The 27,973-nt window shown below is 45.6% G+C and overlaps 4 protein-coding genes across 8 annotated transcripts; 1 reads left to right on the top strand and 3 right to left on the bottom strand.

Annotated features, from left to right (window-relative positions):
• Positions 1–4,553: 4,553 nt before the first annotated feature.
• Positions 4,554–7,960, bottom strand: LOC127345324 (signal peptide peptidase-like 3). Its single transcript, XM_051371787.2, has 14 exons — positions 7,651–7,960; positions 7,401–7,556; positions 7,193–7,304; positions 6,978–7,097; positions 6,765–6,889; positions 6,480–6,668; positions 6,370–6,404; positions 6,135–6,288; positions 5,974–6,027; positions 5,772–5,864; positions 5,528–5,667; positions 5,362–5,432; positions 5,175–5,255; positions 4,554–5,063 (listed from the first exon to the last, which is right to left on the bottom strand). The coding sequence occupies exons 1-14, from the start codon at positions 7,822–7,824 to the stop codon at positions 4,999–5,001; spliced, it is 1,569 nt and encodes a 522-aa protein (XP_051227747.1). The 5' UTR covers positions 7,825–7,960; the 3' UTR covers positions 4,554–4,998.
• A 6,870-nt stretch (positions 7,961–14,830) lies between these two features.
• On the top strand, positions 14,831–21,608 carry LOC127345321 (pentatricopeptide repeat-containing protein At1g31430). Of its 4 annotated transcripts, XM_051371782.2 has the most exons (7): positions 14,831–16,788; positions 16,893–16,995; positions 17,079–17,147; positions 17,300–17,449; positions 17,760–18,170; positions 19,484–19,628; positions 21,268–21,598. In XM_051371782.2, exon 1 carries the CDS (start codon positions 14,874–14,876, stop codon positions 16,620–16,622), a length of 1,749 nt encoding a protein of 582 aa, XP_051227742.1. In that variant the 5' UTR covers positions 14,831–14,873; the 3' UTR covers positions 16,623–16,788; positions 16,893–16,995; positions 17,079–17,147; positions 17,300–17,449; positions 17,760–18,170; positions 19,484–19,628; positions 21,268–21,598. The 4 variants fall into 4 exon arrangements, 3 of the variants coding, with proteins under 3 accessions (XP_051227742.1, XP_051227740.1, XP_051227739.1); XM_051371780.1 differs by lacking the exons at positions 19,484–19,628; positions 21,268–21,598 and having other exon boundaries at positions 16,908–16,995; positions 17,760–18,417; XM_051371779.1 differs by lacking the exons at positions 19,484–19,628; positions 21,268–21,598 and having other exon boundaries at positions 17,760–18,417.
• On the bottom strand, positions 19,707–20,971 carry LOC127345323 (uncharacterized). Of its 2 annotated transcripts, none has more exons than XM_051371785.1 (3): positions 20,673–20,971; positions 20,477–20,550; positions 19,707–20,131 (listed from the first exon to the last, which is right to left on the bottom strand). In XM_051371785.1, the coding sequence occupies exons 1-3, from the start codon at positions 20,791–20,793 to the stop codon at positions 19,946–19,948; spliced, it is 381 nt and encodes a 126-aa protein (XP_051227745.1). In that variant the 5' UTR covers positions 20,794–20,971; the 3' UTR covers positions 19,707–19,945. The 2 variants fall into 2 exon arrangements, with proteins under 2 accessions (XP_051227745.1, XP_051227746.1); XM_051371786.2 differs by having other exon boundaries at positions 19,707–20,128; positions 20,673–20,970.
• Positions 21,609–26,043: 4,435 nt separating the features above from the next.
• Positions 26,044–26,732, bottom strand: LOC127345320 (putative lipid-transfer protein DIR1). The gene has a single exon (XM_051371778.2). It carries the CDS (start codon positions 26,641–26,643, stop codon positions 26,317–26,319), a length of 327 nt encoding a protein of 108 aa, XP_051227738.1. The 5' UTR covers positions 26,644–26,732; the 3' UTR covers positions 26,044–26,316.
• Between the last annotated feature and the right edge of the window lie 1,241 nt (positions 26,733–27,973).

The following is a 27,973-nucleotide window of genomic DNA, read 5'->3' as shown; positions in this document are numbered from 1 at the left end:
GTGGCCGGCGCGGCCCAGGAGGGGGGCGGGCACCCCTCTGGTCCCCCTTTGACTTTCTGGAAGGTTCCAGAAAAAATAAGGTTCTGGGCGTTGATTTCGTCGAATTCCGAGAATATTGCCCGAACAGCCTTTCTGGAACCAAAAACAACAAAAAACAACAACTGGCCCTTCGGCATCTCGTTAATAGGTTAGTTCCGGAAAATGCATAAAAACATTATAAAGTGCAAGCAAAACATGTAAGTATTGTCATAAAACAAGCATGGAACATCAGAAATTATAGGTACGTTGGAGACGTATCACTTGTCCTCGGTAATCCTGAAAAGGGAGGACGAACAAGAGGCTACGGACCTAGTGTTCTGTGGGCGCTTGGGTTTCTGAATGACGCGGAGACTTATAGAAGCCGAGCGAGAGCAAAACAACGCGAGCTGGAGGTGCAGAATGACCGGATGGCTGAGTTCCAACGGCAACTAGACCAGCAGAAGCGGGAGATTCAGCAGCAGCAGCGGGAGATTAATGAACTTAAAGGACATCACGAGCCAGATAATACCGCCGGCATATCTCAGCGACGAGACAGAAGCGTGGCCGACTCGGAGGCCCCGCCTACACGGATGATAGATGCCGGTCCTGGCGACCCCTTGGATGGAATCAAGGAGCAAACACCTTGTGATCTCCATGAGGTGTTCAGGAAGGTGTCTGTTAAGGTGGTGGTCGGCTATGTCTTACCTGCATTTGGACCTGAAGGTGAGCCGGCAACATGGCATGGCAATCAGATTCCAGCTGGCTATGCTCGTGTCGGGGTGGATTTAGTTGTACCGTCATGGGAGACATTGGAGCTCGAAATCCCTGGAGGTGATGGGGGGCTTACACTCAGAGAGGTGCTGGGAGAAATCATTCTCTGGGAAAAGAAGAACATCAGGCTGCCAGGCTGGGTAGCCCCTAGTACCAGTCGTCCCAGCAGGTCACCATCACCTCTTCCAGGTGATCGCAGGCCACCATCACCTCCTCCTACTGATCACATGTCACCACCATCACCCCATGGGTACGACGTCGACCACGACATCTGTAGTCCATCTCCATCTCCAGCGCCGCCGCCTCCGCCCACTAAGACTCGGAATGCACCCAGCCGGAAGCGTTTCAAGAGTCCTGTCCGCAAGATGTCGCCCCTCCCAAAAGTACCAAAGGTTCCTCCCCCCGTCCTTACGATCGTACTGTCGAGGAAAATGAGGCCATTGTTGCGAAATACAACTATGAGCATTTTCATAAGCCAAAACCTCCAGCGCCAGAGCCATACACCGAGAAGCAAAAAGCATATGCTATTTCTTTTCTGAACACACCATCGCAATATGACTTACACGAGAAAAAGGATGACTATACACGCCACCTTGCGAGGGTAATTGACGAGAAGAAGGATGAAAAGGCTAAGGAGAAGGATATTGCTAGCACGAGCAAATCATCAGCTACAAGTGCAGCCGACAAAAAGTCAAGTTCAACAAGTGCACCCCTCAAGGCCAAGCAAACGACAAAAGGCAAAAAGAGAAAGGAAGTTCCCCTCCTCGGAGATCAGCCCAAACAATCGATCCCAGCACTCAAAGTGTTTGATGTTCCCAAGGAGTACTAGGAACATGGTGGTTTCGATATGGAAGAAGCTGCAACGCTAGCGGCTGCCTGTTCAGTTACCGTGGAGGAATTGCTGTTAGCAGCAGATGCTGCAATACCCATTGCTGATATAGCTCCTAAATTTGTCTACGAGGCCGACTTGGTCAGCAGAGAGCAACTGCATAAACTGCCAACACATATGCGAAATTTGCATCAGTGGTACCTTGATGCATGCAAGGAGAACATAAGATACATCGTGGCGAATATACCATTTGATTATTACTACCGAAAGGAGGAGATCCATATTGAGATGAATGAACTCTGGCAGTTATTCAATTTAGAAGCCCTCGACAAATCTCTCATGAGTTGCTATTGCTTGTAAGTTGTTAACTACATATAAGTTCATTTTCATTCAGTTCATGTTCGTTTTCATTGCATATACTCATTATATCTTATGTGTTCTCTTATGCAGACTGAAGATCAGTGAATGCAAAAGTAACAATATTATCAATATTAGGTTTGTTGACCCAGATAAAGTACATGTTCAAACGGTAAAGCATAACCGCGAAGATACGGGGGGAAACCTACTAAGGTTTTTGGGGGAGCAATATTTCTGTGATTCAATATTGTTTCCTTACAACTACGAGTGAGAGTCTTAATGATCTTTTATGCACATTCAATTTTTTTCTTACTCGATGTTAAGTGTAATTTCTGACGTATATACATAACATGTGCAGCTTTCACTGGATTCTACTAGACATTCAAGCTGATAAGGGAATAGTTGAAGTAAGAGACCCACTGAGTAGAGGCGTGGACGGGTTCCGTGACTTGCAGAAGTTGCTCCAAGTGTAATTTCCTTCATCGCCGCGCTATATCTTTCGTGAGATATCAATTAATTATTCACTCATTCAATCATTCTTTTGCCTGACAGGGCTTGGAGAGCTTTCAAGAAACATCATAAGGAGGGTACCTGGGCAGAGAAGCTAACATTTACTCATGTACCGTGCCCTCAGCAGCCACAAGGGACGAATCTATGTGGATACTACGTTTGCGAGTCCATTCGCATGTTAACCACTGAGAAGCAGAACAAAAATAAATTCAACGTAAGCAATAACATTCACAACTTTATTTATTATCGTCAATATTTCGTTATCAAGATTGATATAGTCATACTCATCTCATTTTCGTATATAGGTCGACTTCATGCGGGACAGACTCCAACCAAAGGAACACCTACTAGGAATTGCGGAGGAACTGGCGGGACTTTTGGTTAGAGAAGTACTAAACAACAAAGGCTTGTTTAGTCCAAATAGATGATCTACCTCCAAATAGACGGTCGTTAGTACCGCTTGTCGATCGTGAGCTACATGTATATATATATGTAAGGGGAATCTACATGTAAGGGGAATCGACTTTTGCTTCCAATATTTGTTTGATCGATCTATATATATGTAATGAATGAATGTGTACCACTTCTAGTACCGTACAAATATATGCAACTTTTATTTTCGAATGAAAAAAATGAAATAACAGGCGGTCGGTGGCGGGGGGGGGGGGGGGGGGGTGCTGCACCCCTCAAACCCTAAAGCAGCAGCGTTGTGCGCGCGCCACGTAGAGGGACTTTTGTCGCGGGTGGTAATACCGCCCGCGACAAAAGGGCCTGTCCCCTGCGCGCCCCGCGCCTGCCACGTGGTGGACTATATGTCGCGGGTGGTAAGCGACCCGCGACAAAAGGTGGACCTTTTATCGCGCCTCTTTTGTCGCGGATGGCCACCCGCGACAAAAGGCCCTTACCACCCGCCACAAAAGCCCTGTTTTCCACTAGTGGACAGACATGTGATGCGGTTTTACGATGGAGATTTTACTCGACTCTACGATTCAAGCAAAATCTCGGGGGCTACTGACATAGATATGCCTAATGGGCATGCCGAATAAAGTACCCTGGTCATATAAAGAGGACGTGGAGCCCATGTACCCGAAGTTTAGAGGCCCAGAAACCCAGAGTTCTCCGTATAAGGAAAGTAGAGTTGTATTAGGAATTTTGTATCAACATAGGAAAGGCCCAATGCGTCTCGAATAGTTTGTAACTTGTACGACACGAAAAGCCTCGGCTAAACCTCCTATATAAAGGGGAGCCGAGGGAGAAACAAGGTATCGAATCTTTTGCTATCGAAACCACTGTAATCTTGAGTCGAGCACCTTTTCGACTGTACCTTCGAGATCTAATTGCCCTCTACTTCTTATGAAATCCTAAATCTACAATCTGTAGGTATTGACAAGTTAATCTCTTGTCACTCGCTAAACTAATTGAAGTTGTAGCTTTGCCGCAAGTCATTTTTTTTCTAAATCAGACCAAGTCTACTGAAAGTATTATGAAAATCAATATTCTGATGGATCTAATGATGTGGATAAGGCGTAGCATACGCTGATGTATAAACGTGATCAAACTTAAAGTAGATGGGCATATGACAAAGGTAAACTTCAATTGGTTTGGAATGGAGTGACTATTTCTCTTTATTTTCTCATATTTTCCATTTGCATATATCACTTTTTTTGAAATGGGGATACATGCCCCCGCATCAATTGTTGGACGTATATGTTCTTATTACGAGGTTCTAAGTATCAAGTTATTACAAATCATAGACCACATAAGATCGATAAAAAAACAATCATCTGAAAAAAGAAGTCATATGGCTAGACATCTCTTAGTCTACTAGTGTGTCACCCACCAGCCTGACTAATATCCTAAGCGGCCATCTACACACGGTTGCATTCAGTAATCATAAACTTCTCCTAGATGTCGAGCAGCGCGCATAAAAGATCATAGCTCGTGTAGCCAAACGAATAACATGTATTTTTTTCCGAACTCTAGTCTTGTGAGAAATAACATTATTCCTACAACTTCATATGGACCAACATAAAACAGGGTACATGGTGACATTTACGAGCAGTCTACGTAAGAGGAAAACCAGTATTTCATGATCAAATGCAACTAACAAAACATTACGATGGCAAATATAAGCTAATCCTGCTCGTATATTTACATCACATTGGACATATCCACTGAAGTTTTTATACTAACACACTGTCAAGTAATAACAATCCGGAGTGTGCCCGTGTAACGTTGCTGCTAAATAGATACACATTTGAAGGTATGTATAAAACTCTAACGCTTGTGATGTTTGGATATGCAGTGCTATCTCATAACATCATACAGATGGTTAATATAACCTGCACCCTACGATCGACATGGACCCCGGCACTAAAATAATCGCCATAGATTTCCATGTTTCCCTTCTTCGATTAACCGATAATTTCTAGCTCTCAAGGCGGCCGTAGGTGTGGAGCCTTCTTTCGGCAGCAAGTGGAGCCAAGGCTGTCAGCTAGGAGCATTCCAGGATGCTATGCTTTGGCGTTCCAGAGCTGACTGAGCTCACCTCTCTGTGCGCCCAGCAAGGTGATGGTTCCTGCACGATTAATTCCAGAGAAGAAAATCAAGCAATGTCAAGATATCTAGAATCTGCAAAGGACAATGGTTGCAATGGCGGCATCACTCTGGAGCCTGGACTGGTAGGTACCTAGTGTGCAAGGGACAAGGTAGAGCAGAGCTGGCTGACCACTCTTCATGAGGTACAGGCCGACATATGTGAATGACAAGCCTGAATTATTCGGGACAGTTAATTAATTTCCAACAATTAATGTTGATTTCATCAGCAAGGCTGTTCTTATGAGATTCAGAAGTTAATGGAGAGAGTATATGCATACCGAAGGCGTAGCCGATCATCACGTACAGGAAGTAGCCATCGGTCAGACCCTTCCCGTGTGATCTGTCATATCTGCAGCTCAACAGCAGTTCGTAAATTCAGAAACAGTTCGTAATGTTCGATCCAAAAGAGAGGATGGATTCAGAGGTAAGAAGTTCTTGCTTTACCTGAAGCTGAAGGCGACGAGCAGTCCGGGGAAGAGGATGTCCCCGAACCCGATCATGTCGTAGCCGTTCCACACGTCGAACTCCTTGGGCATCTTCAGCACCATGGGCAGGCTCGGCCCTTCCTCGGTGCCCTTGGCAACCTGCATTGATCACACCCGCGGAGTAATGACAAATATTATCTGAGATCACTGGTGTTGCACTAGGATTTGGTCTGTGTTTACAGTTTGTTAGAAGGTTAATTTACCGTGATCATGACGCTCTTCTTGAATATCAAGGGCGAGATGAACACCCAGAATATGTCGTACAGAAACGCGCTGATAAGAAGCGCCGACGCGACCTAAAAATGATCGATCCCAAGCACATCAGAGATTTGTGCAAGATCAGTGTGTGGCTAGGATGTGTATGGTGGTCTTTTTTTTTTTGCGGAAAGTGTATGGTGGTCTTACCTTTATGTTTGGCATCTGCACTATTTGCAGTACGAGGATCATCATACAGATACCCTGACAGAGAAGAACCAAATAAACCATCCAGTAAGATTAAAACGAATAAACTGATGACCTAAGCAAGCCGTGAATTTTGACAACATTGGGGCACATCAGATACATACCATGAGGTTCTGGCCAACCCAAGCAAACGCTGAACTCTGGTGCGTTCCCCACATGACGACGACGAACAGGGCTACTGGCAAGACGGCCAGCGTCACCACCGTGACATTCCCGACCAAAGGAAGCTTCACTTTCGCATCGCCGCACTTGAATATTCTGTTCACATCAAATTTCTCAGCATACAGTTAAGACGAGAGTGGCAGAGAGAAAGACTTGAGTTTCAGCAAGTCATGCTACCTGACAATGAGACTCGATGTAACGAAGTGCAAGCCCTGAAAGAAAGATACAGGAGCTATCAGAAAAGATATGGAAATTAGCATCATGGATACTTATCAGTCCACAGCTACCTGAAGACCGCTGAAGCAGAACATGATAACCAGCAGCCACGCGGACCAGATGGAGGTGAAGAAGAAGAGGAACAGCAGGACGCAGGACGACACGACGATGAACAGGACCGCGGTCTTGGCCTCCAGCTCCACGATCTCAGGCTCGGCAGGAGCCTCTTGGTCTCCAGCCGCTGGAGGAGGCTTCTTGTTCTGCACACACACGACACGCATGCCAGCCATTTATTTCAGATGAATGGACAATTGAATCTGTGAGCAACGGTTTTGTTTCTTCTTCTGTTGTTTTACCTCCTCGCCGACCACGACGGTGGTCCAGACGGCGGCGCATGCCGTGGTGCTGACGGCCATGAGCCAGAGGAAAGGGATGGCGCCGTCGAAAGCCGCCTTGGTGGGCGTGTACATCAGAATGTTCACTGCGAGACAACGAATCACGCACTATAATTATGTTTCACTTGATTTGCACAACAATGCTGGCAATCAGTCGGTTGATCCAGCTCTCACCTTTTGCGCCGCCGTCCATGGCGGAGAAGATCTTCAGTCCAGAAGAATTCGACACCAGCACGATCGGGATCTTGAGGACGGGCACCTTGTCGTTCTGGGTGCACGCCATCATCTCCAAAGCTGCCAGCCAAAGGAAGAGGTTCGATGATCCGTGAGCAGTATGTAATGCAACGTGAAATTGTATTATAGTGCGCGCACGCGACTGCCGCACGTACAATTTTTGTCGTTGACGAGGAGCATCGCCGTGGCGCCGCTGGACTCGACCGCCGAGGCCTTCTCGAGGTACGTGCACACGCCGCGCTCCGCCACGGCGATGGAACCGGCCAGCTGCAAATCAAGTTCACCGGAACGCAGAGCTCGATCAGTTGCGTGGCAAGTTGAAGAATTCGAGGTACGCTAGCTAGAGTGGTATAATATAATTGCCTTGGTGTCTTTGTCGCAGCCGGTCCTGGGGCTGGGCACCACGGCCGGCTGCTTCTGGGTGACGGAAGCGGTGACCGGCAGCACCCCGCCGAACCTCGCCGTGATCCCGGTCAGGGCGTTCATCTCGTTGCCGTCCACCCAGTACATCACCTTCACCTGCACAATATGCATCCAGATGGGATGAGCGGTTGGTCGATTTCATCGAATGTACAGGCCATGGATCGATCGCCGGGCATGCGCGCGTGCGTACATTCTTGAAGGGGTTATCGCAGCCGGGGAACTTGGGCGACAAGCCGTCCTCCTCGAAGTCGCTGGCGGCGTTGCCAGCGGCGGCGACCGGATCCCGGCACGCCAGGAGGAGGACGGAGAGGAGGAGGAGAGCGACGCCGCGCCGAGAGGAGCTGGAGCTGGTCATCGTCGCCATGTGTCTGGGTTGACCGGCGCACGCGCGCGAGGAAGACCGGAGACGCCGTCGGTCGCGCGTACGACGTTCCTCGCGTTAACGAACCAGCGCTCACGCACGCGTCGTCTGTGCGCGCTGGCAGGTGCTATTCGCGGGATGCCGCCTGCTGTGGAACCGGGGGTGGCTGCCATTCGTCCGAGCCCGGGTTTCGTGCTGATCAATTCGCATGCACATTGCATTGGATGTTTTCTTTTCTTCCACTTTTCAGCTGGACACGTGAAATGACGAAAGTACGTGGAAGCTCAAAACTCAACCCGGGTGTATATGCACCTGGTATATATAAAACATATTTTAAAAAACTAACAAATTTAGGAAAAATATTTCGTATGTAGAGAGACATGGCCTATGTGGGCACTTAAAATTTCACATAAAACTGATATTTTGTTGCCTTGTGTTAAAAAGATGAAAAAAACGTTCTTGAGAAATGGATTACTTTAGCACCGAAATTGGTATTTTTTTTATCACACGGGGCACAAAATATGTCGGTTTTTGCTAAAAAAAAATTATGAGCATGTAACATATCATGATGTACAAGAGATATTAATTTTTTGTATTTTTTGACATTTTTAAACATGTTTAAAATGCATTTTAAATAAGGGTGCATATGCACCCGTGGTAGAGACATCTTGTCCGAAAGTACGGTCTTACTCTAAACGATACTGCTCTATTTCGACGAATGCGTGCACGAGTATTGAGAAATATTTTTGTACTTACACGCATGGGTGTGGGTGTTTCCGTAACCGTCCGTTGTACTTTGAGATTTGGATAAACGAGAAGAGAGAAAGAAAATTTTCCATCTACCATGGTGAGCACGAATCTCGAAAAATAAAAGGACGATGACGGAAACACCCACACCCTACGGCGGAGCCATGAAGTACACATAGAGGGGGCCAACCATTGAGCATAACTCTAAGATGAAAAAAAAACATTTAGATTTATATGACATTCATGCATTAAGTCTAGCAATGAATAATCAAATCATTTTTTGATAAATTCGCAAAACTCATTTTTTATATAAAATATGAAGATTCAAATTATTGACACATCTAGTGTGTATAGTGTTTGGTTGCCAACGTCATTAGAGTGGGTGAACAGTGCTTTGACGTTTGGTTCTGTGCATCAGGTATTTGGCTCAAACAACTTGATGGTATTTGGTTGCCAACATATAGGAGGTAATGTGGTCAACTCATGTTAAGAGGGGTGATGTTGCCGCCATTTGACCCCACGTAAGATCTACACATAAGAATAGAACAATAACAAAGAAAACAAAGTTTTTAGTGGGACATATTATATAATTAGCATCGTATTTACCACCCTTACATTATTCAGATATAAATAGGTTTTATACATTAATGTTCATATCGCATTCTCTTGTACCCCTGCTGGATTTGAATGGTATTTGTATAGTATACGGAGGCACATTAAAACTAATAGTTGTTGATTAATTACACTAAAGTTGCTTAATATTTTTGCGTCATCATAGGATTCTAACTAAATTGTTTCCTATTGTCTTAACAATACAAGTACATAATATCATTTATAACCACTAGGTTATACTTTATCCGTCATACAATTTGAATTTAACATAACTTGCTCTCAATTTAAGAATATTTTGCTGTAGAAGTTTGGTGAGTTGTTTCATTTTGCTACACTCTCTTACAAGGAGTCATGTTTTACATGTTTTACAAGAATATTATTGTCTTGGCTTCCGTAAGATCTAAGAAGAAGAATATAAGAAGATAGATATCTTTGGTCTTTATTACATGAGTTTTCTTCCCCTCTATGTTAGGTGTCAGTAAATATAACACTAGTTTTAGAGTTTATGTTAAATATCTTAAGTATAAGTGATCTCACTAGTTTTATAGTCCATGTTAAAATATCTTAAGTATTAAGTGAAATGAAAGTTCTAGAGTCTAACATATCAATAACTGTTCCAAGCAACAATAGTAAAACACTACGGGTCTAAACACGACCAGCTTGTTCATGAAACACCACTAGCAAAAGAGCCACTCTTCTCAACCTCTTATTGAGGTATACAAGAGGCCCCCTTAGAGCAATTAGAGCAACTCTAGCTCATACTCAAAAACCTTGGATCTCAAAGTCTCCTTTTTGAGCATAACTAAATATTGGGGTTTGTCCATGTCCTCAAATCACATTCTCAAAACAAAATGATCGTCTATATTCTATTATACATGCATGACCCACTTGCCATTGGTACATTTTCCTGTTGTTTCCCTCTCTCTTCTTGCCGGTGTTCTTTCACTCCTAGCCCGCATCCTCCCCGATCTGGAGCGCCGCCTCTCTCTACTCTTAGCGGTGACCAACCCCGTGCCTTAGCTCGCCTTCTAGCAGCTCGCCTTCTACCTGGACATCGCCCCTCCCCTCACCACCCGTCCCCCATCTGCAACTGCCTCTCCCCTCCCCTCGCCTTCCACGGAGAGGAAACGGTCGAGCTGTGCGGCGACGTGATGTGTACCACTCCGTTAGACGTCTCACTGGGCGCCAACGCCATGTGTGACGCCCGCTCTACTTCCCATGTGTAATTATGCAAGAAGTTGGCTGTATCGGGGTGCTAGAGAAAGTTCCAACCCGTCATGTTTCCATTCTTTTTGAGTGTACTAAAAAATCTCCCTTGTACCACTAATTTACTGCATGAGACAATCTTTTTTAGTATGCTAAAAAAATTGAGTATGTAGGGATTTTAAGCATATGGTATAGACTTGTTCGGTACTAAAAGTAAGTTATTTTAAGTATCCGATAAAGTGGCTTTAACAAAAGAGAAGTATTAATTCTCAGTCGATCGATAATTCTTGATTCTCACTCACCGTTGAATCTCAGTTGTTGCAGCTCATGACTAGAACGAATCACAAGCAAATTTAACGGTCTGGGACACTTTTGTTAGTTGCAATTCAGGTTTCAGCTCATGACTAGAACAAATCACATACAAATTTAACGGTCTAGGATACCTTTCTTAAGTTGCAATCCAGGTTGCAGCTCATAATTAACATGAATCACCAAGCTAGTCAACAACATGAGCATTTTTCTGAGTTACAACCCGTGTGTAAGCAATAACATCACACTTACAAGATATGTGGCTCGAGTAATAAAATCGCATTTGCTACTCTATACGCAACTTGAAAAATCTCAGTTGTAAGAACACACTCCAATAATTAATGAGTCTGATTAGCAAAACCATTAATAAAATATGTTTAACTTTCTGTCAACTAGCATTGCGAAAGTTGGTCGTTTCAACATTTCAAAAGTGGCCATGTCTTCTCCGCCTCCTCTCGCCCTCTCGAACCTCCTTCCCGCCTACGCGGCTGCAGCAACGCCGCCTGCCACGCGCTCCAGTGCCACGCCCTCCTCCTCACCTCCGGCCACGACAACATATTCCAGCATCGGGGATAGTACCACTTGGTTTGAGATAAGCTTGAACCGCCACGTCATGGTCGTTAGGACTCCACCGAAGGAGGTTGAAGGTTCTGGTGCGCAAAAACTGTACCAACATGAGGAGTGGTCACCATGCCGACCGATGATCATAACAGTTGCATCTTGTGACTCTTGTCGTAGTGTGCGAACTCCTCGAGGCAGGTTCGTCGCTCTAGTGAATGAGGCAGGTGTTTTGGGATAGGTTGAGACAAATTGTTAGTGTTTGGTTTCCAACATATGAGTTGCAATGTGGTAAAATCATGTTAAGAGTGGCGAGGTTGCCGCCATTTGTCCCCACCTACTAAGATCCACACATAAGAATAGAACAATAATCATGTCAACAAAGTTATTAGGGGAGACACTCAATAATTATTATCATATTTACCATCACTACATTATTAAGATATAAAAGATATTTTATAGATTCATTTTTATATCATGTTCTCTAATACCAATGCGAAGATTAACGCTTTTCAATACAGTCTAACGAGATTTAAACAGTTTGTGTTTTATCGATAAGAAGAAATAATAAAGATCCAATCATTGTGTCGGTCTCAAGGCCAAAGACCCAACTATTATTGCAGTTTAGATCCATTGATAGGCCTAATACATATTAAAATAAATAGTCATTGGCTAATTATACTAAACTTGGTTAATATTTTTATGTAAACATAGGGTTATAATTAACTTATTTTATTGAATTAACAATACGAGTACATGATATCATTTATAACCACTAAGATATACTTTATCCGTCGTGCAATTTGAATTTAACACGCTTTCTCTAAATTTAAGACTATTTTGCAATAGAAGTTCAGTGAGTTGTTTCATTTTTTGCTAGACCGTCTCTTACAACGGATTCTTATTTTACATGTCTTACCAGAATCACTTTCAATGTCTTAACTCTCCTATGATCTAAAAAGTATAATGTAAAAAGATAAATGGATATCCATGATCTTTTGTTAAATGAGTTTTCCCCCCTCTATATTACGTGTTAATAAACAAAACACTAGTTTTAAAGTTTAAGTTAAACTACCTTAAGTATAAGTGACCTAAAAGTTCTAGAGTCTCGCTAGTTTTAGAGTTTATGTTAAACTATCTTAAGTACCAAGTGAAATGAACGTTCTAGAGTCTAAAATATCATTAACTTTTCCGAGCAACAAAAATAAAGCGTGATGGGTCCGACTCGTTCACGAAACATGACGAGCGAAGGAGAAGAGCTCGCAAGCCACTCTTCCCGGCCTACTAGTGAGTTATGCAAGAGCCTTCACAGAGAAATTAGAGCAACTGTAGCACATACTCAAAAACCTTGGAACTCAAAAGCTTTTTTTTTTCTGAGTTCGAGTATACTAAAAAAATGGGTTCTTTGCAAGTCCTCTAATCACATACTCAAAAAAGAGATCTTCTATATTCTATTATACGTACATGACCCACTTGTCATTCCTAAAAGAAAATCTCTATTTTCCTCTCTCCTCTTTCCAGTGTTCTTTTAGTCCTAGCCCACATCCTCTCTGATCTCGAGCACCGCCTCTCTCTACTCTCGGTCGTGGCCTTGGCCTATACCCCGTGCCCTAGCTTGCTATTCGTCAGACGGGAACTCCGGCCTGCCTTCGCCCCTCCCCTCGTCACCCGTCCCCCATATGCAACTACCTCTCCCCTCCCCTCACCATCCACAGACAACCAGTAGCCAAGCTCTGCGACGACGTGATCAATAATGCGCGTTGCTGCGCTAGACAACATGCAACATATGAGATAACCCCTCCAGAGAGGATATCTAATGATCTACTTGATTACATGCAAGTATGAGCCATCCTATAGAAAACGAATGGCCCAAGAGTTGCACAAAAAGAACCCAGAGTTTGAAAGGACTCAACCCGCACTCCACTTAAATTTGGTTTCGTTTCCACAACATTTTCAGACACACTCTTGTATTTTATAGAAATCAACCGCAATACATATGGAACCTTCACCGTCGCCTCCTGAGAAAAAAACCCTAGCTCGCTTCGCTTCATCCTCCTCCATAGATCGGTTCCCCCTCCTCCAGCCGGCTTATCCGGCGTCGGGAGGAGATCTATGCGTGTTTTCAATAAAAGTAGTCTTTTCAGTAGTCTATACTAGGATTTTTGGTCGCTGTTTTCTTGTTGGTTTTCCTGCAATGGAGATGACATCGTCTGCAATAAGTGTTCTTCGGCCTTTCGTTCGACGACGATATCTCCTTCCCGACGTTAATGGTGGTGTTGAAAGATTACAATTATCTAGGTATGGATGTTCAGATCTTGCTTCGCCAGATCGATCTTGGATCTTTTCTCATGGTTACCGCGAGGAGGATTATCCTCGCAGTTTTTGTCCCGGTTGTTACGTCCTTGACAATGTTGATTTGTATTCTCGGCTCTCCATCAATGTCCACAAGGCTGATCGGTTGTTATTCCCTGACATGTTTGTTGGTACTCTTGCCCATGTTGATTGACTACTTTAATGGTTGTGCGCGTGCACGCAGCCTTGGCATTGCGGCTCAAATTAAAATTATGGAAGTACCTTCATTGGTATTTACAGGTTTATGGTTTGTTATATATCTTTGACTGCTTTCAGGAAAGTACAAGATTGTGTCTTGGAAGAAGAAATCGTTTAAAGACCTAAAAAATTTGCTAGGGCTTTATTTTATAATCGTTGGAGACAGCTAGTGTATTTCTATCATGTACTATTTATTACTATAAATATATGTGGTATTGATTGTAAAAAAAAACCCGCAATACATATGTGTGAATACACTCGACTCTATTAGGAGCCACGGGTTGATTTTACCAAAGTTAGGTCATTTGCAAATCAACAGACATATGGACCCCCAAATCGCCCATTATCCGACGGCTTAGATTCCTAGAATTAGATAGCACCCAAAGCAGTGGGAGCACTGGATCTTCTCGTCTGCTCTAGTGCCGATATGGAATTTGGCCAAAAGTTGGTTGTATCATGTTTCCACGTTTTTTTAGTGTACTAAAAAAATCTTCCTTATATTACAAATTTACTAGACGAGGCTATTTTTTTTCCAGTATTTTCAAAGAGATTCGGTATGTGGGCATTTTGAGCATACCATACACTTTTGACGGAACTAGAAATCAGTTTTCATAAAGCATCCCTGTAAAGTGGATTTAATAAAAGGGAGCCACTAATTTTCTGTACACCAAGAATTCCTAATTGTAATCCAACAGCTTGGACACTTTTCTAAGTTGCAATCCTTGTTGCAGCTAATGATAAGCATGAATTATGAAGCAATTTTCTGACGTGTAACCCATATATAAGTATAACAAATTTCCAGTCACAACATATGTGCAAGTAATAAAATCTCAGTTAGAACTTCTTGCCAAAAATCTCCACTGCAACTAATTAACACAAATCACCATACACTTCAATGATTTATGCATGACTAGGAATTAAACTGAGAATTAGCAAAACTGTTTAGTAAAATATGTTAGACCGAGTTGTAAAAAAAAAAACATCGTGACACTGAACTCATCCCAGATTTTTCAGAATTATCCCATCTCAAATTCGAGAACAGTTGGTCGTTTCAACATTTCAAAGTGGCCATGTCTTCTCCGCCTCCGCTCGCCCTCTCGATCCTCCTCTCCCGCCTCCGCGGCTGCAGCAGCAGCGCCGCCAGCCACGCGCTCCAGTGCCACGCCCTCCTCCTCACCTCCGGCCACCTCGCCGCCTCCCCGCTCCGCCTCTCCAACCTCCTCCTCCTCGCCCTCGCCTCCGCCTCCGCGGCCTCCCACGCCGACGCCGTCTTCGCGCGCCTCCCGCTGCCCGCCTCCCGCCACCCCTTCCCCTGGAACACCCTCATCCGCCTCCACGCCGCCGCCAGCCCGCGCAAGGCCCTCGCCTACTTCGCGCGCATGCGCCGTGCCGCGGTGGACCCCGACGCCTACACCTTCCCCGCCGTGCTCAAGGCATGCGGCTGCGCCGTCGGGCTACCGCTGCACGCCGAGGCCGCGACGAGGGGCCTGGATCGCGACCTGTTCACGAGGAACGCGCTCCTCAGCTTCTACTGCAGGATCGGGGACTGCCGCTCCGGGCGCAAGGTGTTCGACGACGGCGCGCGGGACCTCGTTTCCTGGAACTCCATGGTGGCCGGCTACGTTGGATGCGGCGAGGTGGAGCTCGCGCAGGAGCTGTTCGACGAAATGCCGTGCAGGGACGCGTTCTCCTGGGCCACCATGATTGATGCCTACGGGAAGCAGTCCGGAGGCGTGGACCGTGCGCGCGAGCTGTTTGATCAGATGCCCGACAGGGATCTGGTGTGCTGGAACTCGATGATCGATGGGTATGCTAGGCAGGGGAGGATGGGCGAGGCGAGGGCGCTCTTCGACGAGATGCCTGAGAGGAACGTGATCTCGTGGAGCATCGTCGTTGATGGTTACGTTAGGTGCGGGGAGCCTTCGGAGGCTTTGGAGCTTTTCCGAAGGATGCTGAGGTGCGGTATTAGGCCTGATAGGGTCGCTGCGGTCGGGGCTGTCGCGGCGTGTGCGCAGCTGGGAGCTCTGGAGCAAGGCAGGTGGCTGCACTCTTACTTGGAGAAGAAGAAGGTTTTGTTCGATGTCGTGGTCAAGACAGCTCTAATGGACATGTACATGAAATGTGGCCGCTTGGATCTTGCCACGTTGATCTTCGAAAGCATGCCTGAAAAGAGCGTGGTTACCTGGAATGTGATGATTGTTGGGCTTGGAACTCATAGTTGCGGGCATGATGCTGTCAAGCTTTTCTACAAAATGGTGTCTGAAGGAGCACCAATGGATGATCTTAGTGTACTTGCCGTGCTGACTGCTTGCACACATGCTGGGTTGATCTCAGAGGGTTTAACGATATTTCATAGAATGAGCAAGGATCTTGGGATAGATCCTAAGGTTGAACATTATGGTGCATTAGTTGATCTCCTTGGCCGCGCTGGACATTTGGACCAGGCTAGGCACGCCATAGAGACAATGCCGATGGAACCAACTCCAGAACTATGGGGATCTCTTCTTGCTGCCTGCCGAAGCCATAGGTGTGTCGAGCTGGCTGAGCTGGCGGTTGAACGCCTAGCAAGTCTTGGAGCAGATGACTCCGGAGTCTATGTTCTTCTGTCCAATATATACGCTGATGAGGGAATGTGGGAGGGTGTCATGAGGATTAGGAGACTGATGAATGCTGAAGGGATGAAGAAGGACACTGGAAGGAGTGTGATTGAGGTGGATGGACAAATAAACGAGTTTGTGAACGGAGGCACTTCACATCCACAGAAGGACGAAATTTACTTCATGCTGTGGAATTTAGCTAACATGGTAGCATCTACTTGATTGCTCCATTGTGCAGCAAATGTGTCTGAATCCTCTGATCTGATGCCTGTTGATTTAACATTCATGGCATTTGATTCTAAACTGTGGGAGGAGCTCTTGAAACTCTGTTACTTCCCTGGGTTTCCCTGAACCTGGAAGCTGCTTGCCCTGATGAATATATGCAAATGTGAGACCTGATACGATAAAACATAAAAAAGTATTCAAGTATTTCAACTGCTGCCTTTTTTCATGCCCAAATCCAAGTTGACCCCCACCCCTGATATTTCGCAGCTTCCTTGGTTTCAGGAAAACAAACTGTTTGGTTGGAACTCTGGCTTATTTCCTGATGAAGTGAGCTATCCCCCCAAGTTCTATTGATATACCAGCCAAACAGGTGCTTACTTCTCGATAACTTGCAAAGTGGTCCATACCATTATTTGTGTTCCATTTTCTTGACTCAGTTGCACACTGTTAAAGGTTTCCAATCACAAATTTTGAGATCCGTGGGGTGGTCCATTCTGTTTTCTTTGATTGACTTGCACAGAGGTGAATATATTTTCGACTTTCATATTCACTAAAAGAACATATTGGTTGAATGAAGAAGCTCTATTTGATCCCTTCTCTCAGCCAATTTTCATCGGTAACTAACATTTTGGTGCTACCAGTTGATGATTATGAGTTTTTGAAAATGATTTCAGGCTTAACAACAAGTTTGGCCTTAATAAGAAGTCTTTGAACCTCTCGTGCTTCGTTATTTTACATCATCAGAGAAGACAAATGAATCTCAGATTGAAGGCTAACATCATTGAATAGCCCCCAGTAGATCCGTTCTTCAGGAACATACGCGGGTAGTTATTTCTTTATATGTTCTACATTTGTTTCAGTAGTTATCTTTAAATGAGACAATTGAAATTAATCGTGTGAAATATAGTGGTTACACATCAACGATGCAAATTATGAACCATGTTCATTTCGAAATCATTATTTTCCACATTACAAAGGCATTCACTTGGATGAACATCAGCAAATTTCATATCCTCGGTGATTGCAAAATGGTCGGCAATGTTGTTGGTGTCCTGCATGCTCCCGATTAGAAGCACACTCTAGTTTGGATTAGAATATAATGACATATTGACATTATCTATATGAATACTGTAGGGATACGAAGGGCTGCAGGGCCTTGATGACATTACTGTGGGGATGCGAACGTTTGGTACATGACCCGTGTTTAATCCTAATGTTGGGCCCAAGCCAGGCATCTTGTGTCATGCAAAAGGAAACAGCTTGAGATGGATTCTCCTGCTTACTTCCATGTGAATGCCTTCTTCCTGCATGCAGGACCACTTCACTAGGAGCAACTATGACCCCTTCTTGTTTTCATAAGAAAAATGATGACCTACTTCTACCACCAAAGAGTAGCACTAGGGCCACTGCATGACAGCTTTTTATTCATCTCGCCATATGAATCCTTTTCTCTATTGTCACTCTCAGAATACCACTGGACCGATCTTCTTTTTCTCTCATTGTCTATTTAGGAGATCTGCATGCTGCTCCTGAAGCCATTTGAAGGTACAGTAGGGGTAAATGTGAAAGTGCTTTCTTCCGCTCTTCACTTGTGACCGGTTGACGGTCAGCATAGTATGATTTACTTGCTTTGAGCCTTCTCTTGCTTGGTTGCAAGTCTTTTGACCCCTTCAGGAGTTGGGGTTTATGTTTTTTCTTGGTTTGAAAATTATGAAGTTCAAACGTGCCTTTTTAATATCTGGGACAGCATTTACATGATACAATACAAGGCTAACTCTGCCTTTAGACACGATTCTCCCTGAATTTGTTGGGTGAATAACTGAATATTGTTCGAGCATGCATGGTTAGCACCATAGCTGTTATTTTCTGAAGACTGTCAAGAGTTCTGTTGTGTGTTGACCTTTTTAAAATGAAGTTTTAACATCTCTCTACTGGGTCTGGGTAAAAGTAAAACACTGTAGATTTTTGCGAGCTCTAGTGGTCTACTGGTCAAATGAACTTAATAATGTAATGCATGGGTCTGCAGGTAACTGTGTCATCGTGTTAGTACTCCCTCCGTTTCAAAACAAGTGTCATAGATTTGTCTAGATTCGTATGTATCTAAACACGTTTTAGTGTGTAGATACATGCGAATCTAGAAAAATCTGCGACACTTATTTTAAAACGGAGGTAGTAATCCACACCAGCTCTGTTGGTAACTACATCACCGCTCACAAGCAGAATCTGAATATAGGATGAGCAGAGGTTCATGCAGACCTGTAGTACAATATATTACTAAAATTTAAGGAGAGCAATGCTTGCCAACGGAAAGTAGTGTTTGAACGTCACTGCATCTGTCAGTTTGCTTTCGTAGGCAGGAGTTACTCTATAGTGTCCTACTGTCCTGTTATATATAAGCGTCCTTACCCCTCCAGTAAAAGAGCTACAGCTAATAAAATTTTCCTGTTGAGACAAATCCTCCACTGTTCTTTGTTGAATGCATACAAGGCACCTTGCAGGCTTTCTGCTTGCAAAATAAATGTTCTATTTGGCACTGATTGTTTATATCTATGGTACAAGTTCTGTGTCAAAAAATATGACACACAAATAAAATTGTAAATTTACTTTAAGGTTGAGACAATATGATGGTCTTATATATAATGACTTTTCTCTCAGAAATATATGCTCGGTTAAATTTAGAAAATTAAGTCTGCTCTTCTATAAAAATGCAGTTTGCACAGTGGTCTTCTTTTCATCCCTTACCCTTAGTCATCATCATCTTTCTTCTATGATGATTTGTATAGATGAACTGCAACCTTGTACATGTGGTTGTTATACCATGGAAATAGGAACGACACAGAATCCCAGGAGAACTGAAGATGACAGGGTGGAGAAGATACTGTTAAACGTCTGCTGGAACAGAAGAGCATTTACAGCAATTATACACTTTAACTGATAGCGACCAGGCGTCCAGAAGATCCAGTCTGAAGCTCTAAGGCTTTTCAAGCAGAGGACTACATTGAGGTATGTTTACTCGATATCTTCTTGCCATAGGTTAATACAGAGAGTAAGAGACTGTTTATCTGCACAACTAAGGTGCTCTTCAGATTTCAAAATTCCAGACCATTTACTCCCAAAATTACTAGTCCAGAAACTGAACTAAACATCTCATAGTACAAAATGCCTCTCCAGGCTGCTACTTCTCTTGTAAAAAGGAAAAAAGATGAACCCATTTTAACAGAGAAAGAAAATAGAGGGGAAGGGAAGAGGAGATTGAAGGAGAACTACTACTCTCTACTAAGACATATCATGACACACAAGCTCCTACTAATTATTAATAATCACCTGTGGCAGACACACTTGTAATGATATGCACTATTCATGGGGTCATTTGCATCCACCGGGACTTGCTCAGCAGTACACTTGAATCGACACCCCCTGCATTCGTTGTACGTGCACATTGGAGCAGTTGAACCAATCATCATTCTCCTCGCATACTTGGGCTGTTTCTCCTCGTTTAGACCCTGCTGTGAAGCATGTGTACATCATGTTAGCTATTGTTGCTTTCAGATGGCTATGTCATGGGGCCCCAATTGCTGAATTAATTTGGGTATCCCGTATCCATGCTGTTCTGCTCTTGTTCTTAGAACTTCTCTTACTACTGTACGAGTAAGAAACAAGGCAGTGGGCTACCATATCCCCTTCCTACCAATTTTTTTTACACTCATTTCTCTCCTACCAAAAACTCCTTAAACATGTATATAGTATTTCAAGGAAGTTGAAGAAAATTTAAGACATCAAGTGCTGAAAAACATTAGAACATATAGCACTGATAAGAATGACACTTAGTAATAACTAAATGACATACGTACCTTCATGTTCTCTTGCAAGTGTATATGTTCTCCAGATAATCCCTGATGAGGATATTGTTCTCCATAATCTGCACCTGTACAGCACATTCGAGTGAAACAAGTGAATACGTAGTGAAAGCATGCAGATTAAAGAAAGAATATAAAGAAGCCATTGTTATGCAAGAATGGAGAAACGCCACTTAGCTAAGGAGTGAACCTGAGATGCTGCCGTGGTGACCCTGGTTGCAGAGAGCATGGCTGATGAGCATGCAAGAGAGGAGGAAGAAGAGGAGCAGTGAGCTTGAGGTAGTTGTGGGGCAACCACTGGCCACAACCATCTTCTTCAAACTGGAAGATGGATAGGAAATGGGAGGGTGGTAGTGTGCTTGGATTAGAGAAATAGCTTAAGGGAGCAAATGTTGCAGATATATAGATGGCAGATGTGGAGACTGGTGCAATACTGCAAGAACCCTTGTGGCTGTGCTCTTGCCTAGCATATGTATGCATATCCCTGTGCCATACCATGCAGACAATGATATAGAGAGGGCGCATGCAGTGGGGACTGCGGTGACCACCAGGTGGCTCCGCTCTCTCGTATGCACGCACACACGGGATTACAGAGGCGTCTGAAACTTAGCAACGCGGGACCGTCCTTCCATTGTTTTGCACCGCATCACCTTGTCCCTTCCTACGCATGTGCCTTCTCTGCATGCATCTTATTTTCTTTATCCCATTTTGAACGTCAAGAACTCAAAAAAATACCACTCTTCATTAACCTTTTAGCTCACATTTTTATTCCTTTTGCTGTACAGAGACAGGGAAGAAAAGGAGGGTCAATTATTCGGCGCCAATCATATATACTGTCGAGGCGGCGGATATCTTAGAGGAACAAACTTCAAGGAACAACGTAGGTGAGTAGTGAACTAATTCAGTGAAAGAACATGCATGCTTCAAGAAACTACCTAGGATACTTGGGATGTCCATGAACTCATGGTGCTGAAGGACAAAGGGAAGCTGACAAGTATGTGTGTATGGCGCATCATCTCTGAACATGTAAAGGTGTATGTGTGGCAGAGGAGTGTGAAGCATTAGGACGGAGATGCATGGATTCTGCATTTCAGTTGGGAAATCTGTGAGATGCAGGTGCTTGGATTCTGCACTTCTCCCTGCCTAGTTCTTGTTCTGTTCATCACTGTCACTCTCCTTGAACACGACCGCATGGGCTGCGTATGGACTTTGGGCCGCGCGCCTCAAAGGCCCTTTCCGTCCGGTGCGGCTCATACGGTATCCGGCGCCCCGAGCCCGTCCTCGATACACAGAGGACGCTCCGAGCACGCCGGATACATCGAAATGCGAGGCTAGGAGACGCGGGCCCGACGTGTCGGCTCAGAAGCCTAAAACCCTGTCGCCTACCTGTGGTCAAGCAATGTTAATGGCGTTCCAGCTTTCCTAGGCGACGCAGGGATGCGTCTCATCACGCATGGCCGCGTGGCCATCTGCGCCGGCGTTTATTGTGTCCAACGTCCCGCTGCCGCTTCGCCTACCACCGCTGTACATTAAGAGCGCCCCTGCATCCTTCCCCATCCTAATCTCTCACCGCTCCCAAATCTCCTCCTCCCTCGCCAATGTCGTCGTCGTCCCGCAAGATCGATACGGCGAAATGCTTCGACCGCGGCAGCCTCATCGTGGCAGAGGCGTGAGCGCTGTATCGCGCGGGATATCCCGTCCCACCGGACATGCGCCTGCCAAGCAGCGGCAGGTGGAGGATGGTCATCAACGGCATAGGCGTCCCGCCGCCACCGGGTACAGAGCGCTGGAGGGACGCGATCAGGGCCCGGCGGTCTCGCCTCACTACCGAGGAGCGGGCCGATCCAACCTGGGCGGCCACCGGCAACGACGCCTGGTGGGTCGCATACTTCCAGGCGTAGCGCGACGTCGAGATGAACAACATTGCCGGCCTCATCGGCCAACGGAACAGCTGGAACAAGGATGGGCGCCTCCTCTTCTGGGGCGTTCCGGGGCGCACCCTGGAGCACGTCGTCGATGACATCCAGAACGGTGCATCGAGGTTGGAGACGCCGTCGTCGCTGCTACCATCTCCCGTAGAGCGCGGGCAGCCGAGGAGGACATACTCGTCCTCCTCCAACTCTTCCTCGCCAGGGACGGCGTGATCGGCGCCTTCCTCGCCACACCGCGCCGTGCCCTACACCGTCCCCAAGCGCGAGGTGAAGGAGGAGCCGGAGTTCGCCACGCCGCCCGTTAGCAGCAAAGGCGCGCCGGCGGTGCCCTCATCCCGAAGCCGAAGGTGAAGGAGGATCAGGACGACGAGGCAGCCGGGAAGGCGGCGCTGCTGGCGGAGTACAAGCGGCAGCAACGTCTCATCGCGAGCAGCGACGACCCCGAGAACTGCCCAGGGATGCACGCGGCATCGCTGAACGACAAGGACGCCTGGAGGGGCGACCTTGACGCGGCGACCGCCATGTCCATCCGCGACACCGGGAAGCCGCTCGTCGACCTCACCGACGACGGCGAGGCAGGACCAAGCGACATGGTGAAGGACGAGCCCGTCGACGAGCCCGATGAGCGCGGCAAGCAGGAGGTCGTCACCGACGACATGTACAACTTCCACCAGTAGTACGACGCCTCTGGCCGCCGCAAGTACTACTAGATTAGGGCTTAGTTTAAATTTCATCAAATTTAGTTCGAATCTATGTAATATATAGCAAGTTTGAATGAATTCGCTTAAGTTTTAAATATCTAAAATTTTGTTTAGGTGACGCGGCTAGGGAGCGACGTCCCCCAAACGCGGCACGAACGAAACACGTTTTCCAAACGCTCGATCCAGCGCCGTTTGGGGAACGCGGCTGGAGATGCTTCAGTCTCAAAGGCAGTTTACCGCGGGAGATGCTGGTAGTCACGAGACGCCAACTGGTCAAGATTTGGTTCAGTCTGACCAATAACCAAGTGGGTACTGGCTGTCCAAGTCAGGACATATTTGCCACAAATCATCCAGCGTGCAAATATTCTTGCCAGGATTTACTAGGTTAACTTTCACTGGTCGAGCACATTGTATGGTGTCTGCATTCCAACCTGTCGTGCTAAGGGGGGACTTGGTGTTTTTAGCCCCACAGATCACAAGGACATGGCATAGTACACCCAACTAAAATACATTTGCAAAATCCATATTTTCTTGGATCGATCACAAGGTGCATCCAACAAGGTCAATACAAAATTTTGAACCCTGTATGCCAGTATCCAACTAAAGTTTGTCGCTCATTTCGCGCGATAAGCAACCATAGATTGGGTGGTTAGTGCTCGATGGTTATACCATAGCCCTAGAAATTAAATTTGATGGTTAGTGCTTGATGATATTGATGTCTCGTGTGCCTCGTTTAAGCAGTTTTTTCCCTTCTATTTTGTAGGCGACTTATTTGCCTCACAACAAAGGCACCATTACTAAGCTCGTCAATCTTGATGCTCAGTAACTCCATGCTTTGGCATACATCATGTGAGTGTACCTAAGTTGTATTCGGTTGTTTCTTTAACACATAGAATGATATATTATCTTAAAACAAACTAAAGGAATTCCGCATAAATTCAAGTGGAGAAAGCACACATAGAACACAAATAAACATTTCATAAGTTCTAACATCTTGGAAGGAAAATTGTGCAATTAGGGCGCACAAAACAAATGTCCGAGACAGATCTTATCCTTTGTGATCCAAAGGGCGTTTGTAAGAAGAATTCCTATTAATGGGATATGCTTGGAACCACATATTTTACAGATGTGGTTACATACCAAATCATCTTTTTCATACCGCCTCGTGTGAGGTACTACCTCCATTCCTATGAATAAAGCGCACACCATTTTGAGATAAAAAAATTTAACCGAAAGAATGAGCAACAAATCTCTGTAATGTGCACTGGTGAATCCAGCCCATTTTGCTAGGATGGAGCAGGCATTGCGGGTTGTGCATTTTCCTTATTTTCTATAGAAGATATATGGGCTGGGCCAAATTTTAGGGCGGGACCCACCCCATCCTTCCACCCTTCTGGCTCCGCCACTGGTAATGCAGTACATAGACTATATATTGTTAGAGTCGCATTGAAAAACACTTTCTACTAATACCAACTTTATATCCAATATTCCATGTATACTTGTACAGGTATATATGGTTTGTCCCGGTATTTCAAAAAATCCATATGGCTTAATTCAGATAAGTTTAATTCACACAAATATTTTAATGAGATTTCATTATATTTTAAAAATATTTCAACGATCCTACATGTTTCACATATATTCCCATGTTGGGGAAAATTGTCACATCATCTAGTTACAAGAATTTTTTTCAAAAAAAATCAACATGCCTATTTCACTATATTTTTCAGATAGACAATGATATCGCAAAAGTTCAGGTGTTTTTTCACAAATATTTCAATAGATTTCATTTCTCAAAACAAATGCAGTGAATGTTCATAAACATTCTTTAAAAGCATTTTCAAGGAATGTAATCGCATGTGTAAGCGTTCTCCATTGTACTGTTGATTCGGTGCATTTGGTTTTGGGTTCAGTTAATTTGGTTTTGGTGCATCTGAAGGAAGAGGAGAATTGTCGGGATGGAGGGTTTTCACTTGTGAGATAAGTAAGGCCGTAATGGGGAAGAGGTATTTGATCTAATGTGCTAGAAATTAGATTGATGATAAAAAAGACTCTTCTTCAAGCGGATCTGCAGCGTTGGGCTGGGGTCTGGCCGGTGAGAACCGGGCTCCGATTCGGTCCGAGCCGACGATGGTGGCGTCCTCGGGCGTTATCACCTTGTTGAAGGCATCGTTGCTACAAGATCCGATCTCAATCTCTTTGTTCCGGGGGAAACCCCAGATCTGGATATACAGATCAGATGATGGCGGCACCTCTGGTGTCGTGTTCCCTCTTGAGGGCATCGTTCTGGAACAAGTGATACCTGGAGGAAGTTTTCTGGCGGAGCGGTGTTCCATCTACTGCGCCGATGTTGGCGGGTCTCGGCGGCATGGTACGGTGCAGCGGAGCCTCGGAGATGGACGCAGCGTGATGGACGTGCGCAGGATGGTGGTGTCGTCTGGCGTCGTGGTGACGTTGATGGCAGGCCTGGCAAGGTCAATGCGCCGATCTTTCTTGGAGATGGGTTCGCGGAAGAAGGCGGTGGCGATTCTTTGACGTGTGCAGTGGTGTGCGCTGAGGGTCTGCTATACTGTTTGTGCTTCTCACCCGCCAATGGGCAGCTTGGGCAGACAATCAGTTTTTAGATGATGTGCGTTGGTATGAGGTCAGGGTAGTGGCTCTGTTCTTGGACACCCCCTTCATCTTTCTTTAGGTTTAGCGAGTTGTCGCTAGAAAGGTGGCTTCAAATTGATCTTTGTATTCTTCTTGTAAGGTTTCGTGAATAGTCTAATAAAAAAACTGTGTGCATCCTTTCGATGCAGAGGCTTGGGCACTGCTCCCTTTTCGAAAAAAACATAGTACGACGAAGCATTTGATAAATGCTGAATCGGCCACACACACATATATATGGTACAAAGTATACATGTGACGGCTAGGAAATGACTAGACGTTAACAAACATGGCAAACAAGTTTTATTAATTGCTGCAACAAAGTTGAGGTAGTAGACACACGACAATATGACTTGCGTAGAGCACAAGAGGATACATGGGTTGGCTCGCACAAAGCACGTACGCACGACCAAATGAGCCAACCGATCAGAAAGTAGTAATCAACAGCAAATTAAACACGACGTGACAACACTAGTTATTCATCTGGCCGGGTCCGCTGCGCGCATCGACCGCCGGATCATGCGATGAGCGCGCGCGAAGCAAGCGAGCTCGATCACTTGCAGGAGGTGGGCGCCCCGGCGTCGCACTTGGACGGGATCTCCATGGCGCGCTTGGGGTCGATGTCCGACGGCAGCGCGGCCTTGTACTGGCAGAGGCACGAGAACTGGGCGCCCTTGAGCGCGGCGCAGCACTGGCCGCTGGGCGCGCTGTCCGTGCTGCCCCACCTGCAGTACGACCGGCACTCGTTCGCCAAGCTTGACGGGTTGATGCCGCACAGTTTGCCGGCCGCGCCCGACGCTGCGGCCACCACGAGCAGCGCCACCAGCGCGGCGGCGGCGACGCCGGCGTTGCTCACCATCACCTTCCTCCCGGCGGCCATTGCTAGCTGTTGGATCGGATCAAGCTAGATAGCTGCAGTTGATCCGTGTGGTGTGTAGTAGCGCTTGCTAGCTTGTCTGTGTGTGTCACGTTAGACGCCGGCTACAGGCTTATATAGCGTGGGGATAGCTTGGCCCGTGAGCCCGTGACGACGTGCATGTGGCCGCGCGCTTGGCCGCATTACGGAGTGGCGGCCAGTCACGGGTGAAGTAGCCAGATCAGATCGTCGGCACCAACGCGAGCTAGCGAACTACCTGAACGCAAGGTACCCTGGCTGCATGATGTATGTACCTACTGGCACTGCACACCCAACCAATGGGCAAGCACGATATATATCCGGCGGTTTGCTGGCTAGAATTGGACGTTTGTTGGGGCGCCATTTTGTGCTAAGTGGGGGATCTTAATTAATCCAAGTCCAGACAGCATGCATATGCAGGCGTTTGCAAAGGGTTTCATATATGCATGGTCGGCGAATGAGACATATATGGGCTAGCTGTTAGCTTTAAGCGATTTCCGGGTGTGATTTATTACCGAAATCAACATCATAGATGCACTGCTAGACTTAACAATACACATTAGACTAAGCATATCTAGCAGATCTAAATATGGAGCAAGTACTAGTGCAAACAAAGAGAGGAGAGAAGCACATACATCACCGGGCGACACGAAGGTCTTCACCACAGGTTTCTTGTCGAGGTCGGGCATGATGTCGTCGAAGTTGCCGAACCCATAGATGACGGCGAGGAAGCATTAAACCGGCGATGAAAAACTCGGACATAGAAGAGAAGTGGCGTCGAGACGCTCGCTAAAAACTTTATCGTCCGCCTCCCAGACTCTCAGCCAATGAGTTTCGGAGGCCTCCTCTTCCGAACGTAACAATTTGGTCATCTATAAAAGATTTCTAACTCGAATTGGATTCAGGAACACGCGTGTGTGGCAAGGCGAGCAGCGTAGGAGGAAAAGTGCGAGTGGACTCTTCTTCTCACTCACTTAGTGAGAGTGAAAGAGCCCACCCTATAATCAATTCTGATTCTGTGCTAAGTGACAATGTAGGACAAGACTTAGTTACCGTAGATATTCTAAGCTGCCATTATTAAGAGCCTTGAGATTTTAGAATGTGTAGGCTACATTGGGCTGCCAATATCGGGTGAGATACGGCCCATATAAATTCAACACTAGCTAGGTAGCTCACAATCTTATCTCAAAAAAAGGTAGCTCACAATCCAGAGTGCAACAGGTCGTGCATGTGTTTAGGTCCTCATACATTTTCTGCGCTTTTTTCTAGAGAAATATGAATATGCACGGAATATTTGCTTGCGAACGACGCACAA

The sequence above is a fragment of the Lolium perenne genome, chromosome 3 (genome assembly GCF_019359855.2).
Source record: "Lolium perenne isolate Kyuss_39 chromosome 3, Kyuss_2.0, whole genome shotgun sequence".
Classification (NCBI taxonomy): domain Eukaryota; kingdom Viridiplantae; phylum Streptophyta; class Magnoliopsida; order Poales; family Poaceae; genus Lolium; species Lolium perenne.
Note: the sequence above shows the minus strand (reverse complement) of the source record. Positions and strands in the feature narration are given on the sequence as shown.

Bases quoted from the DNA above. Each gene is read 5' to 3' on its own strand.
- LOC127345324 (XM_051371787.2), bottom strand. From the start codon at position 7,824: ATGGCGACGATGACCAGCTCCAGCTCCTCTCGGCGCGGCGTCGCTCTC. The intron at 7,557-7,650 runs GTACGCACGCGC...CATATTGTGCAG, and splicing joins GCGATAACCCCTTCAAGAAT to GTGAAGGTGATGTACTGGGT. The intron at 5,865-5,973 runs GTAAGACCACCA...GATCATTTTTAG, and splicing joins TGCAGATGCCAAACATAAAG to GTCGCGTCGGCGCTTCTTAT.
- LOC127345321 (XM_051371782.2), top strand. From the start codon at position 14,874: ATGTCTTCTCCGCCTCCGCTCGCCCTCTCGATCCTCCTCTCCCGCCTC.
- LOC127345323 (XM_051371785.1), bottom strand. From the start codon at position 20,793: ATGGTTGTGGCCAGTGGTTGCCCCACAACTACCTCAAGCTCACTGCTC. The intron at 20,551-20,672 runs GTTCACTCCTTA...TGTGCTGTACAG, and splicing joins TCACCACGGCAGCATCTCAG to GTGCAGATTATGGAGAACAA. The intron at 20,132-20,476 runs GTACGTATGTCA...CATGCTTCACAG, and splicing joins ACTTGCAAGAGAACATGAAG to CAGGGTCTAAACGAGGAGAA.
- LOC127345320 (XM_051371778.2), bottom strand. From the start codon at position 26,643: ATGGCCGCCGGGAGGAAGGTGATGGTGAGCAACGCCGGCGTCGCCGCC.